The 21,590-nt window shown below is 35.4% G+C and overlaps 1 protein-coding gene across 3 annotated transcripts in view; it reads right to left on the reverse strand.

Annotated features, from left to right (window-relative positions):
- Positions 1–21,590, reverse strand: part of LOC142352168 (uncharacterized) — a 90,145-nt gene that overhangs the window by 55,883 nt on the left and 12,672 nt on the right. For 2 of the 3 annotated variants that reach the window (XM_075404573.1, XM_075404571.1), the window contains 3 exons: positions 21,352–21,521; positions 15,045–15,180; positions 10,150–10,179 (listed from right to left, as the gene is read on the reverse strand). In XM_075404573.1, coding sequence (XP_075260688.1) covers positions 10,150–10,179; positions 15,045–15,180; positions 21,352–21,521 — 336 coding nt within the window. The remainder of the gene's footprint in view (positions 1–10,149; positions 10,180–15,044; positions 15,181–21,351; positions 21,522–21,590) is intronic. The other variant, XM_075404572.1, reaches the window with a different exon arrangement.

Raw genomic sequence — 21,590 nt, forward strand, 5'->3', positions numbered from 1 at the left:
TAGTTATAAGCTACAAAATTAAGGCGTAATTCTGCCCAGACCTAATTTTGAGGTGTTTGAGGAGACCTAATAATGAGTAATTTTCAGGCTATACAAGATAAATTTAGCCGATCTCTATGACTTCATTTAATCATAATGAAGAAAAACTGCACATAAAGAAACATAAAATATTCTGGAGATGCAATGTTTTAGAACTGAATTAAGTTTTTACTCTTAAAATATGCTGGTTCAGCCCTGAAATGCTCTGAGACGGAAGTCCGGGTCATGATTCTTTGTTGATTTTGGGAACTCATTCTTTCAGCACAATACATATATATTATAGTTCTGTGAAGTTTGATCCGGTTCAGATTTTTGGATTTTGGAAATTTTGAAAAATCTGATTTTTTAAAAAAATTTGCGATATGTTTAATGTGATATCCCTACTCAAAAAATGACCTGTTTTGAACAAGATCAGTGATCTTTAAGAGTTGATTCAAATCAGCTTTAAAAACCATTCAATGGGGGGTTCACCGACCCAAATTTGCCGAGAGCGGAAAAGCAGTTCTCCATATCATAAATAGCTTTTGAAACAGCTATCAATTTTTGGAGATATTACGGATTTATTTGGTATTAAGTGAAAAAGGTCAATAAGGAAACAGTAGTTCGTTATTTGATGTTGAAACAGATACTGAAATGTTTATGGTTGTTTTGCCCTTGGTGTTGTTTCAACATAAATAGAAGCCATTCTGCAGCATTCATAATGCATTTTGCATCAATTATTCCCCCTGGGTTCAACCCTGTCTCATAATTTTACCCTTAATCGCGTAAAGCGGGCATTTAGCAGAATGTAGAATGCATCAAACAATTTAAATCGGACCATATTAAAAAACTTAGAATATTAAAAAAACTGAAAATATTAAATTAGGCCATAATGAAAAAATTAAAATATTAAATAAGGCCATAATTAAATATACCATTAAATCACTTCAAATTTAAAAAATATCATTGAAAAATCAAACCAAGCCACACAAAAAAACTCATATAACAAAACAATAAATCAGGATATCTTTTAAAAAATTAAAAGTTTAAAATTTTACTCTATTCAAATAATATCTACAAATACTGAATCAGGCTAAAAAATAGTAAATTAATTGTAAACATCCGCCGTTTAATAAAAAAATTTACAAAAGATAATCAGGTTATCGACATCGTCATGAAAAAAAAAGATAAAGGGTTATACGTTGCATGTAAAGATTTCGCCCAATTTTTAACCCTTTTTCTAAAATTATCAATATGGATTCAAATCTATCCAAAAGACAAAACGAACAATTTAGACTCTTCCGATCTTCCGGCTAACCAGTTATAGCCGCTACCCTGTCCATATCTATTTATGGTGCTGAATTCAAGAAACAATTTAGGCTTCGTCAACTTGGGTTGTGTGAACTCAGAGCCAGTGTTTTACATAAGGGTAGCCTGAAGACACGGAGATATATTTTGATATATGTGGCTTAGATCTGATCGCGATGGAGATAATGTTGCCGGATGGCCATTGGATCTCTCTTGCAGGCGGGATAAAAGATCCGGTTCCATTTGCAGCCCCACACCATCACCACCCCAACCCCAACCCCTGCAGGGACTTAAGTACAGGGTAATATGAGGAAGCAAAGACCCCCACGCTAGCAGGGGTTAAATTTTTGGGTTCTCTCTCGTTATAACTTCTAACAAGCAGATTATAGAAACTCCCATTTAATTACCCATTTAGTTTTAGGTTCCGTTCCTGACTGTCACATAGTGAAGCCGGAGAGGGAGGGTTGGATGGGGGGGGGGGGGCGTCTTGCAGAGGGGTTTTTATATTGGGAAACTTTTTTTCTCTTTTTTTTCCATTTTTCACTACCCTTACCGTTACCGTTTCATCTTTGCGCCGGGGGATGTTTTGGTATATAAGTCGACAGGAGAGGGAGGGGGAGTTGAGACGGGGTGGTAAGGGGGAGGAGGGGTACGGGATGGGGGTAATTTTTGAGGTTAATTTTTAGCTGTTTCTTTTTCTTTTTAATACCCAGAGGCAGTAAGAGAGAAAGAATAAAGAAAACAGAACAGACTAAAAAAAGAGAAAAAGCGAAAGAAGTGAAGAAGAGTGTTTGAAGCGTGAACAAAAGGGGAACAAGGCTGAAGTTTGTTGAACTGAATATCGTCTGATCATGTCTGCTATTGCAACTCCAGTTATACAATGGCATAACTGTCATTCCCTCCGTAATTGGCTTCATTTCAACAATCAAACAACATCATTTCAAAGGACATCTTTAAGTGCAAATCGTCACATCTTAAGTTATTTCAACCATATTTACTGACATTCAAAGCTAAAACACTTAACGATATCAGTCTTTGTTTATCGTTTTTTATTGCACCATAATTTTCATTGATCATTTGGTAGATATATTTGTCTAATCTAAAAAAAGTAAACAAAATTTCACTCTTAAAAATCTTAATTGACAAAAAGTTAAATCAACGCAGTGTTTACGACGAAAATATTCATGGCTGCTGAAGGTTGAGAGAGAACATAACCAAAAGTATAATGTATATAAGATAAATTTGAAAGAGCTTGACAGGGGCTCTATATGTTCTTCGCAACCTTGGCTAAAGAGATGAAGCCTCGAGGAACTGTAAAGAGTGAGAGAACAGATTATAAGTGATTACCAAGTCCGACAGTTAGAGACAAAGTGATGTAGCGGTAAGCGCACTAGACTTGCCAGTAAGGGATGATGGTTTAATCACCCTACTGGTGCAATAATACAGTTTTTCTGCCTGCTTATTTTCAATGCACGCCACAAAAAAGATCTTAGGTAACAAAAATTTTTGCTGATGTCTAATAAAGATATTTATCAGATTCTTATAAGATTTCAAAGATCACGTGGAAAACTTTTATTTAATATCATAGTATTCTATATAAAGACTTTAATAATTTTTAACTTCAACTGCAAGGAAATTGCAAGTACCGTAACTTAACTTTAGCAGAAAAGTTTAGAGAAAAAACTTTTTGTTTTGGTCTCTGGGAAAAGACTCAAAATCTATCAAGGAAATGGTGCCGAACAGAAAATTATAATAAGGGCATTAAATTTTCGTACTTACCTATATTTTCACTCTGGTGTAGACATTTTTATTTGAGAAACGATAACTGAATCATTTTTAAAGAATATTTAAAACACTTTATTGTCCGTGTGGTGACTGGTTTACCAATCTTAACTAAGACTGTTCATCTACTAATATAAACGAATACTGAAAACTAAAATTCACAGTTTATTTATACATGCTTTACTGTAAATTTGTAGCGCTTACAGTCACCTAAACATTGTATTTACGGCAACAAGTATCGTCTTGTCTCCTTTTATTTCATGTATAAAAAAAGAGAAAGAGATTATTAAAGAAAAAAATTTGACTGTTTTACGGTCAGTCGTTTCATGCATGACGTTGTCTGGAAAGTCGATATGAAGTTTTTGGTTTAAGTCCAAAGCTTCAATCAATTGGCTGCACTCATCAGAACATTGATTGTCGACAAATACAATTCTACAACTTGCAAATTTTCTCTCTTATCTATCTTGTAAGTTCTTATAAGCTTCTTGCAAGATAATCGTCAGAATCTTGCATCATGCATGATAAGCGTTATGTGCAAGAATCCCCGAAGATTTCTCAATCTAACTGTTGGAATTGGAAAGCTTTGCTTAGTGTGCAAATTATTAGTGCTCAATGATTTTTCAGGCCACGTCATATGACTTTGCTGAAAATTTTTTACCCTGAACCGATTTGTAGGTTTCCATATTTTTCATTCAAGCGTCTATTCTTTACTTTTACAAATAATTAGAGCTGGACTGATCGTGAAACAAAACATGGTTTTAATATTGACCTTGATAAATTCAACTATTTTCTGTATTTTTCACAGCCCAGACATAGCTGCGTTTAACAACATGACTAAGGCAATGACAAAGTACCCGCTAGCAGTCAAACTAATACAATATTATAGTCGAGACTTCCTGTTTATGTATAGATTAACCTGATTAACCTGTTAAAATCAAAGTAAGGTATTTTTTATGAACAAATCTTCATCTTTATTGGCGACAGAATACAACACAGACAACAATGACCCTCAACATTTCTTTCTTAATTATACTTTGAGATCATCTGGATCATTAAAAAAATAGAGTTTCCTTAACTATCAGGTTTCGCCACTTTACGCTTAACACCGCGCCGGCAGTGAGCCCATAAAACATAAATCCAAAAACCCAGCCAAAAAAGCCAACAGAAACCCAATTACACGAAGATTGAACAATTTCAAGCTCAAACTCACTTCAAACTCTCAAACCTTACAAAGTTAAACTCTTTTTAAGGCATTTAATTGACCGTGCTACAAAACATTGTACAAAAATTTCACGTCATTTAAGACGGCATTTGGTGATTCAAGATCTGCGCTAGTGGCTGAAGGAGGATAAAAAAAGGAGGTTTTCTTAAGCCCACAGCATAAAAACTAATCACAAGTCGAAAACTTTTTCCGTAGAAGTGGAATTTCTATCTTAAGATATCTTAAGAAAATTAAGAAAACTTAAGAAATAATAGCAAAGTGTTATTTTTCAGAAGTTTCGAACTAATTTATAAAGAACGAAAAATGACTAAGTAAGTTAAAACTGTATAAGCAGTTTATTGAACAAATATTGATTTTGATTAGTAATGACAGTTCTGACTTTGTGAAACTGATCAGATATAGAACTTTTAATGAACCTAACTTTTCTCAGCTCTAAGTAGAGGTTACTTACCAAGTTGCGGATAAACTTAATTCAACCATGTGATTTTTGGGGAATTTTTTGCAAAAGATTAGTTTATTAAAAGAAATCGGACTTGTTTATATCTCTATTACTTACTTTTTCGGAGTGAATAAACCGCTTGATTTTTGTAGATTTTCAGAGCTTCTTTTCAGTTTAATTTTGAAAGTGAAGTCTCTCCTTTCTGTTGCTAAGACAGAGAGTTCGCAGTTCGATTTCGGCTTGTTCTTGATAGAATTTTTTCAGAAGGCATAAGTACTAGAGGTTAGGTGGTGTAAGTTAACTTTTCTAAGTATAGGATTGTGCCCGTTTTTCTTTATAAATCAGTTAGGGCAGAAGATCTTTAAGACAATTAAGGTCGCCTAGAGGGCTAACATAGAGAAAAACAATACTTAGGACTTATTTTCAAAAGTTGTTAGAATTTAGAAGCTAAGGGCCCCAAACCATCTTAGCTGAATTTTAAGTTCTACATTGGCGACAGAGATGGGATTCGGGATTTTTGATTGGAATTTTAGGATATTAAAGTTTTGCTGGTGAATTTTCAGAATTTTGTGAACAGTTCGTGAGGTGCAAAAATTAATTTTAAAAAATTCTTTTACTGTTCAAGATTTCTCCTAACTAAGCGTTAAGTTGTTAATTCTTTTCTTTCTCTTTATTAACCAGTGGAATAATCGAATGTTTCATCATAACAAAAGCCTAGATTCCGTGTTTATATCAGTCCTCGATTGATATAATCGGTTAACCGCCCAGAAAAACGATAGATGTCTGGGCACGGTTATACAAAGGGCGAAGATTTGACCGCTTTTGTTATGAACTTTTTCTGTGGAGTAAAATTTATCGACCAAATTCCTTGATTATAAAATCACTTTCTTGCTGTACAATCTTTGTTGTTTTCCGCGGTATTACTCTTTCCTTTGTTTCAATTTTTCTAAGTTCTTAAGATTATTCGATAGAGTTGGTATAAACTCAGAGATCGAATAGAGAATTAGAAAAGAGCCAAGTCAAATTCTCGAGAATACATATTGATCGGAACCAGCTTTGATTTAGTCAGGAAGAAAGTCTCTCGTAAGTTTGCAGTCTTTTACCTGTATGTAAAATGTCTTGTGGTTAGAGTTTGTCCTTAGATTAGGATACAGCATAGCTACTTTGAAAATTATAAATGGTTTTACAGATATCACTCCACTAGTAGATAATAATTATTAAGTAACTAGAAGATTCTTAAAGAAGATGTACTGCAGAATTGGTACTTTGGTCCGCAAAATTTAGTTTTTTTTCAGCTAGTTCTGCAACAAAGCAAGTTGGAATCTACTTTTTTTACGTTGATAATGTTAGATTTTTTTTCAAGGAGAGATATTTTCTTTCCTGCACGTTGACAACATTCAAAGCATTTTTGTAGTGGCTGTTGCGCCGCTAAATTTGTTTGCTTCCCAAAACATGAATTGACCGTTTCCAGCGAAGGACTGCAAACGAAGTGGCAATGCGGTTCAACTGTATAAGCGTTTTCTTGAAAAACTGCATAAGCGGTTCATTGAACAAATATTGATTTTATTAGTAATGACAGTTCTGACTTTGTGAAACTGATCGGATATAGAACTTTTAATGAACTTAGCATTTCTCAGTTCTAGGTAGATGTTACTTACCAAATTGGGGATAAACTTAATTCAACCAAGTGATTTTTGGGGAATTTTTTGCATAGGATTAGTTTATTAAAAGAAATCGGACTTGTTTATATCTCTATTATTTACTTTTCCGGAGTGAATAAACCGCTTGATTTTTGTAGATTTTTAGAGCTTCTTTCAGTTTAATTTTGAAAGTGAAGTCTCTCCTTTCTGTTGCTAAGACAGAGAGTTCGCAGTTCGATTTTGGCTTGTTCTTGATAGAATTTTCTCAGAAGGCATAAGTACTAGAGGTTAGCTGGTGTAAGTTAACTTTTCTAAGTATAGGATTGTGCCCGTTTTTTCTTTATAAATCAGTTAGGGCAGAAGATCTTTAAGACAATTAAGGTCGCCTAGAGGGCTAACATAGAGAAAAACAATACTTAGGACTTATTTTCAAAAATTGTCAGAATTTAGAAGCTAAGGGCCCCGAACCACCTTAGCTGAATTTTAAATTATACATTGGCGACAGAGATGGGATTCGGGATTTTTGATTGGAATTTTAGGATATTAAAGTTTTGCTGGTGAATTTTCAGAATTTTGTGAACAGTTCGTGAGGTGCGAAAATTAAATTTAAAAAATTCTTTTACTGTTCAAGATTTCTCCTAACTAAGCGTTAAGTTGTTAATTCTTTTCTTTCTCTTTATTAACCAGTGGAATAATCAAATGTTTCATCATAACAAAAGCCTAGATTCGGTGTTTATATCAGTCCTCGATTGATATAATCGGTTAACCGCCCAGATAAACGATAGATGTCTGGGCACGGTTATACAAAGGGCGACGATTTGACCGCTTTTGCTATGAACTTTTTCTGTGGAGTAAAATTTATCGACCAAATTTCTTTATTATAAAATCACTTTCTTGCTGTACAATCTTTGTTGTTTTCCGCGGTATTACTCTTTCCTTTTTTTCAATTTTTCTAAATTCTTAAGATTATTCGATAGAGTTGGTGTAAACTCAGAGACCGAATAGAGAATTAGAAAAGAGCCAACTCAAATTCTCGAGAATACAAAATGATCGGTACCAGCTTTGATTTAGTCAGGAATAAAGTCTCTCGTAAGTTTGCATTATTTATTTGTATGTAAAATGTCTTGTGGTTAGAGTTTGTCCTTAGATCAGGATACAGCATAGCTACTTTAAAAATTATAAATGGTTTTACAGATATCACTCAACTAATAGAAAATAATTAAAAAGTAACTAGGAGATTCATACAGAAGATGTATTGCAGAATTGGTACTTTGGTCCGCAAAATTTAGTTTTTTTTCAGCTAGTTCTGCAACAAAGCAAGTTGGAATCTACTTTTTTTTACGTTGATAATGTTAGATTTTTTTCAAGGAGAGATATTTTCTTTCCTGCACGTTGAGAACGTTCAAAGCAATTTTGTAGTGGCTGTTGCGCCGCTAAATTTGTTTGCTTCCCAACACGCATTGACCGTTTCCAGCGAAGGACAGGAAACAAAGTGGCGATGTGGTTCAGCGCAAGGCAGAACAGGTGCTCACCATAGATCTACGACACTATGATAACAAACATCGTCAGAATCATCTTCAATCAAGAACAGAACACAAGACACTCAGCATCGAAAGGGGGTTTCAACGCATTCTTTGGCACATTTGGAGAGTTCCCCAATACAAGCTGTGACCCAATGAGGAGAATCGTTCGGTAGAATTATAATGTACAAAGCAACAATGTGGAGCCGAGGAGAGTCTAAGACTTTGATTGGGACATGCGTTGAAACATTTGGAGTTTTGTAGATTGTTGACAATTAGAAAGATTACAAACAAACGGAGAGAAACAACCGAAACAACTGTTTTCCAAATGATTCTAACTAAAGTGCAGTGTACAATTTTTGTTCATATCTATTTTTCGTACTTTATGTTTTTGTAACTTTTCGGGAGAATAGTTAAATCCAAGAGCGTGGTGTAGATATGGAAGTTCTGTCTTAAGATATCTTAGGAAAATTAAGAAAACTTAAGAAATTGTAGCAAAGTACTCACCTTGGGTTATTTCTCAGAAGTTTCGATTAAATTATAATGAAAGATTAATGGCTAATTCATTTAGAACTGTATAACCGGTTTATTGAACTAATATTGATTTTGATTAGACTTTATTCAACCATGTGATCTTTTTGGGACATTTTCGCATAAGGCAAGTTTATAAAAAGAAATCGGATTTGATTATATCTCTATTATTTACTTTTGCGGAGTATATAAACCGCTTGATTTTTGTATATTTTCAGAGCTTCTTTTCAGTTTAATTTTGCAAGTGAAGTCTTTCCTTTCTGTTGATAAGACAAAGAGTTCGTAGTTAGATTTCGGCTCGTTCTTGATATAATTTTCCCAGTAGTCATAAGTACTAGAAGTTAGCTGGTGTAATTTTTTTTCTAAGTATAGAATTGTGCCCGCTTTTCTTTATAAGTTAGTTAGGGCAGAAGGTCTATAAGAGAATTAAAGTCGCCTAGAGGGCTAATATAGAGAAAAACAATACTTGTTGGAATTTAGAGGCTAAGGCGCCCGAACCCCTTTAGCCGAATTTTAAATTCTACATTTTCCTTCCGCTTGTCAGTTATGATAACGAAGTAAGAGCATGTATTTGTTGGCATTAATTTGTAAGAATTAATATTGGAGCTCTTGCAAACTGATAATAACTTACTGATTGTATGTTTATTCTGTGATTTGCTATCAGTTTGAGAATGAATTTATTTATTAATTTTGTTAGCCATCATTTAATTTGTCATTAGAACGCTTTTGATTAAAAAATGTATAACAATTCGAGTTCTTCTCAATAAATGCTCACATAAATTTGAAATAAAGTTCAGGTAGCTTTAGGTGTACTAAAGGTCAGAACAATTTGCCTGAATGATTCAAATTCTGGTACTTTTCAGGTCATTTGTCCACGGACATCATTTAGAGTGAGCATCGCCCGTTATCGCTGTCAGAAATAGAAATTGAATTGTGAAAAAATAGAATCTATGCAAAAAGAAAGCCGGCATTTGCGCCTTGCAGCAGAAATTGCAACTGGATCATAAATGTTTAGCGAACAACGCTGAAAAAAATGTTTTCAGATTCGGATTCAACGGTTTACCATTTTGAACATGTCATTCTTTTTTACTGTGGCAATACTGAACAAGTCATTTCTTCATATCACCAGGTTGAAACTCATTCATTACATTATCCGATAATTTACCTTATTTCACTGATCAGCTGATCAGTCTAGCGGTTGCATAATTCAGCTGTGAATAGTGGGAATTTATGAAGTTTCAGAATTAAATTTTTTTAACGAAATTATATAAATTTACCACATTCACAGCACGAATATACAGGAATTTTGCGGAGAAAAAAGCAACTGTTCACTGCTCATTGCACATGTTTTGTATAAGATTACTCGGCCCAGAATTTTGCATACTTTACTCAAGATTCCTACGCCCGGGCAAATAAAAGTATATATCAATTGTCTGAAAACAATCTCACCGGTGTAAAATTAACTTGATTAGAAGAGGAAACAACAGTGCGGTGGTGTAAAGAGTGAACAAAAAATTCATCCCAAAACCACACCTCTGACTGCGTGATCAACAATTCATCCGTGAGTGAGAGAATCAACATCTTTTAATAACAAGAATCAACAACCGGAGATCGTGTTCAGAATAGAAATTAGAAACGCCATTAGATTTGTGATGTTTGTGATATAATTAGTTATAAGTTATAACTTACTTGTAACCGTAAAAGGAGCATCCGCCAGTCCTGCGGCGTGTGTACAGATAAAACATAAGTACCGAATATTTGCCTAGCTTGCTAGGTTTATAAACCGTCTTTTTCATATTTCAAGTCTCATCAAGATATCGGCAGACTTTACCTTAATTTTTTCCATATTTTTCTCAAAAAGATCCTCTCACGATCTGATCTTTAACACATTTTAAAAAATTTTCCTCGTTCTTCCAGGTCCTGATAGGACCTATAAGATTTTATCTATTATGCCAAGATCCTACCTGTCAGGGAGAGGGAGGTGTGTGCAGGGGCATCTTGAACGACAACTCTTAACCCCCCCCCCCCCGCACACACACACACACACACACACACACACACACACACACACACACACACACACACACACACACCATTCTTCATCATCAAACCCATTGTTTTACTCTGATCTTTATGAAACCACGGTGATGAAACATTTCAGTTCAATTAAAAAATTAGTTCATAAATTAGAAATAGCAGCCAATACAAAGGAAAATAACAAGGAAAAAATGAAAAAAAATGTTTTCATATATAATATACCTGATGACTGATTGAGAATTCGATTGGATTTGAGAATTAGTATTTATACTGGTGGGTAACCAGAACTTAAACAAGACTAATATTATCATCAATTGGCATTCGAACTGGTAACTAAGACGAATTAACACAAAATCTTTTTAAAAATTAGATAACTCTAGGCTTTATGAGCTTATCCTGTTCAATTTTTCAATTCGAATTTCCTATTCCTTTATTTGCTTGGTAATTGCTCACTCTACTCAGATGGGGCACATGAGCTACCAATGAAAGTATCCCAAAGAAGTCAAAAAATAATGAAGTATGCTCCCGTACCGAACCTCCAGAGTAGATCAGAGCTGGAGCAGGGTATATACAGCGTTAGGTGCGCTATCAGAGCTGGAACAGAGCTCCCCCAGAGAAGGAGACCTCTCAACTCTGGGTCCTGCCTTAACAGAGTAGAACACAGATTAGGTCTACTCTGGAGTCTGTCTTGACAGAAACGTCCCAGAGTAGGCCTGCTCTGAGCCAGTTCTGTCAGGAGTTGTCCCAGAGTAGGACTGCCCTGAGCCAGCTCTGTCAAGAGTTGTCCCAGAGTCGGCCTGCTCTGAGCCAGCTCTGTCAAGAGTTGTCCCAGAGTAGGACTGCCCTGAGCCAGCTCTGTCAAGAGTTGTCCCAGAGTCGGCCTGCTCTGAGCCAGCTCTGTCAAGAGTTGTCCCAGAGAAGGACTGCCCTGAGCCAGCTCTACCAAGAGTTGTCCCAGTGTAGGCCTGCTTAGAGCCAGCTCTGTCAAGCCTTGTCTCAGAGTAGGCCTGCTCTGAGCAAGGTCTGTCAAGAATTGTCCCCGAGTAGGTCTGTTCAGTCAGCTTTTAAGAGTTGTCCCAGAGTAGGCCTGCTCTGAGCGCAGCTCTGTCAAGGCTAGCACAAAATAGGGCTACTCTGTGTTCTCTACTGTGGGTAACAGCATACTCCTACTCTGGAGCTACTCTGTCAAGCTTAAAGGTACGGGTAAGGTACAGGTATTGTACGGGTTTAAAATATCGGGAACTAGGTATAACTAAACAAATGTTTTATCCAACGAAACGAAAAAACGCTGTCAGGAATATGACACTCTAAAAATTTGCTTCGACAAAATTTTTTTGTCTGGAACAATATCAGCAACACAGAACAATATAAAATGTTGATAGAAACAGAACCAAAGCTCTCTCTTTATATAGGATTGCTTTTCGTTTGAACAGTGGTTTTCGTTCAATATGCGACCTTTACATTATCCAAATATAATTTACGGAGAACAAGTGGCGTCAAATACAAAGTAGTCATTAGCGACCTCATAAATAATTTCACATAACCCTAAAATAGTGACATGATATCATTAACAATGTTTAAAACATAATTTTGATGCACATAAATATTTCAATTTTGCTACTACCGGTCGAAGTAACAAAAGCAACGACAAAAAATGAGAGTATTTAAGATAATTAAATCTTTAATTAGAGATATAAACAGAAAAAAAATAATTGAATATTCATTATTGCAACAAACTGAAAAAATGATCGCAGAAAACGCAAAAAAAGCTTACTTTTAACTTATTTTTGAGCAACTAGAGTCTTAAGATTGCTACCAGCCCATCACTTGCATAGTATCATAGCTGATTTAAACACATTTAATACAAAAGCGCATATTAGAGATCTTCTTTGAGATAAGTAAAAGAGAATATGCCAAAAAAACAAAAACTTGAAAAATCAACTTTACCAACAGTTTTTAATATTAGTTTTTGTTAACATCATACATTCTATTAACTGCCTGTTGATATGCTGTATTAATTTCCACTAGACTTAAATAAAACATGGATAAACAGCATAATTTTGTCTATGAAAACCATCTATAACTTTTAAAAAAATTAAATGCTGGGAATAGAAATCGAATTTTAGTGTGAACACTATGTTAACATACGCCTCTGTTCTGTTGTTCTTTTCGGCTGCCTGCCCTGCTTCGGACTGAAAAAAAATCCCTATACAAGATGGACATTTGATTGACTTAAAAAGTCGTTGAAATGTGTGAACAGATTTTACAAATGACAGGTTAACAATACCATATAAACAATCTGGAAGTAAGGATCACAATAAAAACCACTTGAGTATAGATGTTTATTTGAGGCGGCCATAAAATATATACAAAAAGACACTAGGGGAGAAGTTTCTTTCTCTCTCAAATTAAAATGAAGAGCTTGATAAAAAATTGGCTGCCGCTATTGTTTTGGAAAGCAAAAAAGCAAACCTGCCTCTTATAGCTTCTTAATTCTACATTTAGTTTTTAATGATGGCAACCTTGATGACCGTAAAACATCTTCGATACATTTTAGTGCCCAAATGAAACAATTTGCAAGAGCTTGTTCAATTCTAACCCCAAACATTTGCGAATTTTAATCGTGTAAGATCTTGGAAGATACTTGAAAGATTAATCGTTGCCTTACAAAGCTGCATGACAATTTATCAGGTCCTAAACGATACAAAAAAATTATCAGCCCTGATAAGATCTTAAAAGATATAAATTCACTTTTGTCAGACCTTACAAGATAAAACTCATCCCTATATGATCTTACACGATAAAAAACCTGCCCGAGGAAAATATTTAGCGTTTAAGATCTCATAAGAATCATATATGATCTTGTAAGATAAATATTGGGAGAGCTAATACTCATTTTTTTGATAAGATTTTTTCAGCCCATATACGATAAAAAAAATTTGTTAAGTATGGCACGTTCTTCAAAATGAAGAAAATTGAGAATTGCTTTCAAGCATTAGCCAAAACGCTGCAGCCTACAATACTTAAGTGTCAAAACCACAAAGAGAAATTATTTTATATTGTCTTTTGAGAATTTTAGTATATTGTGAAAAAAATTATTCGAGTATCAGTAGTTTTTTCTGAGGAGGTGATTTTCAACTTAGGTTGAAAAATTTTTCGAAGACCAAAACTATCTGGGAGTGCCAAGTTGAGCCATATCACTTAGTTGAGACTCAGATTAGAATTATTGCAAAAATAGACTCAATAGACTCAACAAACATTTTTTGTTTCATAATTGGTTAGTTGACGAATTATGTTTTTCTTTCATAGGAACTTGACTACGTTCTACGGCAATATTGAAATAATCATGACATGTCTTATCAGATCCTGTACGATGATAATTCTGCCCTACGTGAATTTTTATCGTGTAAGATTGGATAAGATACTTATCAGATCTTTTAGGGTAACAAGTCAGAAAAGTTGAATTATTTTCTTATACAATCTATTAAGGTACGTATCAGATCTTTTAATATAATAATTCAGCAAAATTGAATCGTTTTCTTATAAGATCTGATGAGTATCTTATCAGATCTGACACAACTAAAGTTCACGTAGGGAAAACTTTTTATTCTGTGAGACCAGATAATATCTTTCACGATGAAGATTTTTGATCAACATCTTATCAGATCATCCACGATGAAAAATTCCATCTTGGAAGTTGACCAAGAAAAATGGGATCTTCTCCGTTTGTGCCCCCCGTACGTTATGCAACCCCCAGTTCCATGATGAAAAATTCCAGAATCACTGGGGAAATCATCTTGGAAGTTGACCAAGAAAAATGGGATCTTCTCCGTTTGTGCCCCCCCCGTACGTTATGCAACCCCCAGTTACAGAGAACGTACCACTATATCATTATGTAAAAATATGAGGATCTATTCTGTTTTGGCCTCCCAGTGTTTTTTATGACCCCCAGTTACAAATTATATGTTGTTATATAGCACGTTAATATGTAATAAAATAGCACGTGCGCCTGGAAGTCATAAAAGATTTATGCTCACTAAGTAGGGGGGGGGGGGGACAGAAAAGATCCAAATATGACACGTGCGTCTGGGGGGTGCAAATAATATGCACCCACTAAGCGGGGGAGGCACAAACAATCTGCGCGCTTGGTGGTGAAAAAATATGCATTTACTAAGCTGGGAATTACAAACGAAACAAATTCGAAAAATTTAATCATAAATAGTCGACAAAATTGAGCTAAGTGTCACGTATTGATGATTTCTTAAGGAATGTTGCTATAAGCTCTCACTAATTTTTACTGACTTGCTCTGTATAAGAACGTTTTGTTATATACCTATTTTTTTCGATAACACAGAACCATTTTCGTAACTTTTCTTGTACTGGATATAACTCACAACATAAAGTTTTATAATGAAGAACTTAGGCCGAGTTCAGTAAATACAAACATTTGATCGCTGAGATGAATATTGGATATTTTCCATTATTACACCCTTTATTAGGTAATACTCTCATATTTTGATATTTTGACGAAGAGAAAAAAATAGTACCTGTGAGTTTTGTCTTGAGTTGGACTGGTTTTTGTTTCCCCCAGCTAGCCAGGAGGAGAGAGTGCCTTGGCTGGAAGAGGTCTTCTTGCCCCCTCCCCCTTTAGGGTCACCACCAATAGACACTGAAGGAAGGAAACTGAAACAAACATTTAAACACTCACGTGCACATTTTAAAATGCCGAAAGTCTGCAGTGCAAGAAGTCAAAATGCCAGAAGTTGCTACTTAGCCAGAAGTTGACTTCAGTCGACTTTCGTCATTTTAAAACGTGTTTCGTGTTTTAAGCATGGTTAAGTGACTCTGCAGATGTCACTTCGAAATTTTGACTTAATATCTCGAACCGCTTCGCGGTTCTCGATAAACGACAGAAGTTCTCAGTGACTTCAGGCAGAGTCTTTTAACCATTACTAAAATTATGATCAAACAAATGAATAATCTTTCATACTGTGAAAACTTCATCAGGTATGACCAGAAGATGTGACATCATTTTTCGGATTCTATATCCACCAAAATAAGTTTGCGTGAATTTTACGTTAGGCATTCTAGATATGCTTGGGTGCCCTTGTCCTGTCTTAATTGTGAGAGCTCTGATCGTAAATCTAGACGATACCAAAAAGTAGTTGTTTTCAAGCTATTTTTTGTTGGCCAGTTTGATGTTAAGACCAAACAGCTGCGTTAGGCGATACCATCGCTTACTCAGAACAAGTCGGGCTCATCTCAGATTCGGCGAAAACTGGCCCCGCTTTGGTGGTTGCAAGGTTATAAAAGCAAGCAGTGTTCTCTTTGGTACAAATCAAATTTTCCGAGACAACTTGAAATAATCTGCTGCTAAATCTGTTTTTTTTGCTGGCACCAGAAGCTTCAACCTTTCTCTGATTTTAATCATTATATATCACTAGCTGGCAAAAGCAATAATTATCGCAAAAATGCGGAACAAATAGGCAGTTTTCATCTCAAAAGATGATCCCCGTTATCAGTCCAACTTCATAAGCGGGCTTCTTTATTAATCTTCCTTCGGTTGCTGAACAAGCAGCATTTTGATCAAGATTTTTCGTCAGACGAGAGGATTTTAAGCCAATCAGAATTAGACAATGGGTTGTTGCTTATTTTATTTTTCGGACAATAAATACGGCCGATTTTTGTTAAATCTTTCACTCTTCTCATCGCTCTGGAATCACCTAAAATAAGTTTATCTTACTCTCTATTTTCTTTTTAGCTTAAACAAGCCTCAATCTCTAACGTGCAAAAATCGTTCTGCCTCATCGTGGTTGTTGCGCTATCTTGATAACATTTTTGATTGAGATTGTAGTATCCGTGTTGGCAGTTTTTTCTCTCCTAGATTGACGAGAGTTAAAAATCTAGCAGATCTAACATTTGAGATACCCCTCTTGTATTAGAGCTAAATCCTAAATTGCGAGCGAAAATTTGAAGTACCTCAAAATTAAGCCATCCAATAGAAACTTGAGTGAGTAAAATTCAGTGGGCTAGCAGAAGACTACACAACATAAAATGGAGTACCCGTTTCTCTGCTTTTGCACAAACCAAGCGTTTTTTAGAAACCAACAAAAGCACAGTAGGATTTCCTGACAGACCAGCATTACTACGAGAAAAGATGTCAATGATGAGCAAACACGAGATTACGCGGCACAAACGCAAGCTACAGCTACAGCTTTAAAGAGAGACTGATAGCCTTAAAAACCAGATTAGTTACTACTTGGGAATGACACTACATGCAATTTCATGCTAATTAGGCTTGATTTTGTGAACAACAAGGGTCTCGGCGATGGACAGAAAACTTGGCAATTTCTCCAACAACGACTTACAAGTATTGAGAAACACACTCCTAAGTCGGATGAGATAGTTGGCCAAACTATAACGCCGTGAAGACAAAGTTCTCCATCATTACTTCTTCAGAATTCAATAACTGATCGCGCTTTTGTGGAGAACACTCCGAGACGTTAAAAGCAATGATTTTGAATGGCCTTCCGCAGCAGTACGAGCATTTTGTGTTATGCAGAAGAGCTCCAATCCTGCCAGGAACTTTGTGTAACTGAGGAAGAGTCTCTCTAACATCGAAGAGAGCTGCAGAGAGAGAGAGAGAGAGATGAGGTAGATGAAGTTTAGCATGTTAATGCTTCTCATGAAAATGGCAGCCACTTTTCATTCAAAGCACATCTTAGAACGAGTTTTTGTTAGCCTAGTAGCTCTAAAAGCCATGGATTGCTTTTTAAGGAAGAAACTTGGACTTCAAGCAGCTAGATGTTACCTAGACCCAACATTGTATGTAGTATATGCAAGACTAAATGCCATCTAGCAAGTGTAAGTAAACGAAATCAAAAAAGTTCCCCTAAACGACTAGGATCTGGATTAAATACTGAAAGCTCATTTGGTGATCCAAAAACTGATTTAGTAGTTGACTGAGGCAGTATTGATCAAACGATGATGGATAAATTTGGACTAAAAACCATAAAAAACGGAAACCACATTTAACAATCCAGATGGAGCGAAAATAAAAGTTGAAGAAAAAGAATTATAGATAATGGAGCACGAGAGACTGACAGTGCGACACATAATTTGACTTTTGAAAAAATTCTGCGTGTACCGGAGTACAAAACAAATTTAATTTCTTTTTCCATTTTAAGTCAAAAACACACACAAATTATTTCACCCAAAAGTTAAACCAGTGATAAAATTAGGAAGTAAACAAAGCTTTAGATTGAAATGATGAGACAAAATGTTCCCTCCTACCATACAAAGAATCAATCACCACTTTTCAATTTTAAGTGGGGGCACATATCAACCAAATTTTGGCATAAAAGACTTGAACACACGAAGTTCAGAGATGTAGCAAAAACAACAGATGAAACTTCCCATTTTTAAAGTTTCTGTGAAACTTGTGCTTCGAAAAAATGCGAACAACTTGTTCCCAAGGAAAACGAAATTAAAGCAACCCAAGAAAGCTACCCAAAAAAAAAGAAACCCGAAGAGCTAACTCTGACTTTATTGAGCCGGTGAGTTCATCCAATACAGGTATACAGGTGGTAGCAGTTATGCAATTAGTTTCATAGATGAATTCAAGCTAACCACTAGCAAAGCTTATGAAACACAAAACTCAAGCCTTGGAAGCCTTCGAAAGGTGTGTCACAGAAAATGGCGGCAGGTCGCAATTTTTTTTTCAACCTGACAATTGGACGGTTTACAGAAACAAACTTTTCGTTGGTGCAAGAAATACATTGTCAGTTTACAGCTCCTGATTTTTCTCACGAAAAGGGCGTTGCACAACGTGTTAACAGAACAGTTGTAGAGGCGTAGGGATGCTTTCTAATTGATTTCAAACCGCCTTAATTTTTTTGGGTTTGAGATGTAGTTGCCCCATTTTATTCGAGACATTAATTTAGTTTCCAAAGACAAAAACATAAAGTCAGCATTGGGAAAACTTTTCTGTAGAAAACGGAGAAGCTGCATGCTAAAAATATTTGATTGTGTAGCCTATACATAAAATCGTGATGCCAGTAAAAATTAGCGCTCGATTTAAAAGCTGCTAGGTGTCTGTTCAATGGATACTCTGATAACACAACAGTGTAGTTGGAAAACTTAAAAATCAGGCAAAATTTCAAATTTGGCAAAGTGAGGCTCATTGAAAACAACCTGCCAAGATTAAAAAGAAAAAAAAACCAGAGATGTGGAAGACAACATTTAATACTTAGACTTAGACGAATTAAGAAAAGAAAATAGGATACAAGTAGATCAAATAAATTAATTCAAAGTTGGATGAAAAAAAGAGTGTTCAGGAAAATCAAAACGAAAACAGAAAGTGAAGTTGAGGACAAAATTGCACAAAAGGAAACCAAATCCAAGCGTTAAATCGCAGCCAAAAAGTAATTTAAAATTCAATCCTCACTAAAAAATACAGAACAAAAGCCTTCACTTTAGCACAAGTGAAGTCAAAAATTACGGCAAAAAAAGTAGAACCGCACTTGAGAACGCAATTGACAGCTAAACCAGGTCAAAAATTAATTCGTTCACGCGACCAAAAGACCATACAACTTTGGTCAAAAAACAAAGAAATGAAAAGACTGACAAAGAAAGAAGCACAACAAATAGAACTTAACCAAAATGATAATTCTAGAGGCAAGTCGAAATGATTGGGTAAAAGCTATGCCCATGCTTTACAAAGCACTATAACAAACATTTTCTTTGAGACTGAACATTTTATGCCGCCAGTAATTCAGAGCAAAAAGACAAATGGTTTTAAGCAATGTCAACAGAGATAGAAAGTTCAAGTGAAACAGAAACTTGGGAATTGGTTCCAAAAGAAAAACGGCAAAATACCATTCCTGTCCGCGGGTATTCAAAACTATACGTGATTCAACCGGAAACATCGAACATAAAAGCTCGATATGTAGCAGAAAGTTTCGCAGAAATTGAGAGAATTGAATGCTCAGATACCTTCACTCCCAGAAGCAAACGCAAAAATTTTAAAAATCTACAAGCTTTATCAGCTATCAAAAACTTCATAGAATACAAATGAATGTAAGAGCAGCTTCCGTGCATCCCAAAAGAGACAAAGAAATCCATCGAGAACAACCAAAAGGTTTCGAAAAAATTAACAGTATTCACAACAAACTATTTTGCAAGCTAAAAACTCAATATGTTGACTGAAGCACACAGCCAAAAGTTAGTATCAAGATCTATCAATTTTTCTAACTCGGCAAATTTTTTGGGATAAATAAACATGGTTGATAACTTTTTCTAAAACCGAAAGAAGATGAAAAATTGCTTGCTCTAACGTTGGCTGAAGACTTAGCCAAAGCAAGAATCAGTCAATCACAAATCAAAATATTGAAAAATTCAATAGAGTCAACGCTTAAGGTGGATGACAAAGATCCTGAAGAACTTTTTGAAATGGGAGCTTTGAAAAAAGAAAAAGCATTAAATTTAGATTAATAAAATACACTCAAAATTGTTTGGAACACAAGAAATGCAATACTGCAAACCAGTAGAACAGCAGCAGAAAAGAATTTAAATTTCGAAGTAGCTCAAGATGATTCCGTAAAAGTAGAATAAAGTTAGTTTTTACCAGGGTCTAGCTGCCGCGGTGCAGAAAGCCGTGTTCTTGCGTGGTTTTTTATAAAAACTGTGGTACAAATTCTTCAAAAGAATTGTGATACAAGCAATGTGAGCCCACATCTATAGGGGAAGACAATCCGAGTTGCATAAAACGCTAATCTAACCCATTACCTCATAAACGATCAAAACACGTGGACACGAAGTATCAGTTCATCAGGGAACACGTTAATGACAAATCAATCAATTTGCTTAACACCCCATAAGATGTAATGGCAGCAGATCTTCGGAAAAAATCACTGTCACAGCAGAAAGTAGAACAACATCGAGAACAACTTTTGGTCGAATCCATGTTATTTCCTATTGGAAGCAATCTGATTGGTGGTATTAGAACAAAAAACAGAACTAAGAAATTGTCTTAGATCTTGGAAACTTCAGTTATGTTAATAAACTCACAAATAAAGTTACCGGATTTATAAAGGAAAATGCACCGAACGATTTAGAAAATGATTGTAAATCAACCTTCAGCAGTATGTATGTCAGGTATTTAATAATATCTAATAAAATTGAAGGGTAAATGGAATTCTGTGAACGAACTCAAGTGAAGCAAATTTTTTAATCTAAATATGAAACGTCACCACCTTATACGCCCCAAAATTGCCTGATTTTTGATATATTAACCTTTTAACAAATGTAAACTGTAAATATTGTTTATTTTTCGGACTGTAGATACGACCAATTTTTTTGTCAAATCTTTTACTCTTCTCTCTTTTGAAGCTTTTGAAATTAATTTTTCTTATTTTCTCTAATTTCTTTTGAGTTTAAACCAGTTTCAATCTCTAACGCGCCAAAACTCTTCTTGCCTCATCGCTCATGGGGCTTGTTGCGCTGCCGTGTTCCTAATCCTGCTAACACAGTGAGTGGAAAAAGCACTCATTCATAAGACAGAAAGAACGAAAGTGAGCGGTAAAGCTCTCATACCATCGTAGTACGATTGAAACAACCAAATCTTTCGTCATCAGAGCAAGATTTCTGACTTGAAGGAATTTATAATGTTTTATATTTGCGATATATGTAATTCCTTAATTATGGCGTCTGCGCAATTTTAATTGAGAAAAAAATCAAAAATTAAAATTTTAAAAATTCTAAAAGAGATTGACAAGTTATTGGTTTATTCACCGAAAGCCTCGGTGAAATGCAACCACCATCATTAACTGATCGTCCATATTTTTCACTACATACCCCAAAATGGGTTCACTCTTTTTGGCGGATGAGGGCAAAGTCTGTGCTGAAGTGGATGCAGCAGTCAGGGCGGACAGTCCTCCTAGGAGCCCAGTGGATCCCGAGGACAGTGCCAGACCCATTGCAGAGTTACGTCTGGAACCCAGGGACTGGCTGCCTCCAGCGTCACCCTACGAAATTAATGCAAAATTAGTCATATTTATGAGCTGCGAGATACAAATGACATTTAATCAGAGGGT

The sequence above is a fragment of the Convolutriloba macropyga genome, chromosome 13 (assembly GCF_964194025.1).
Source record: "Convolutriloba macropyga chromosome 13, txConMacr16.3, whole genome shotgun sequence".
Taxonomy (NCBI): Eukaryota; Metazoa; Xenacoelomorpha; order Acoela; family Convolutidae; genus Convolutriloba; species Convolutriloba macropyga.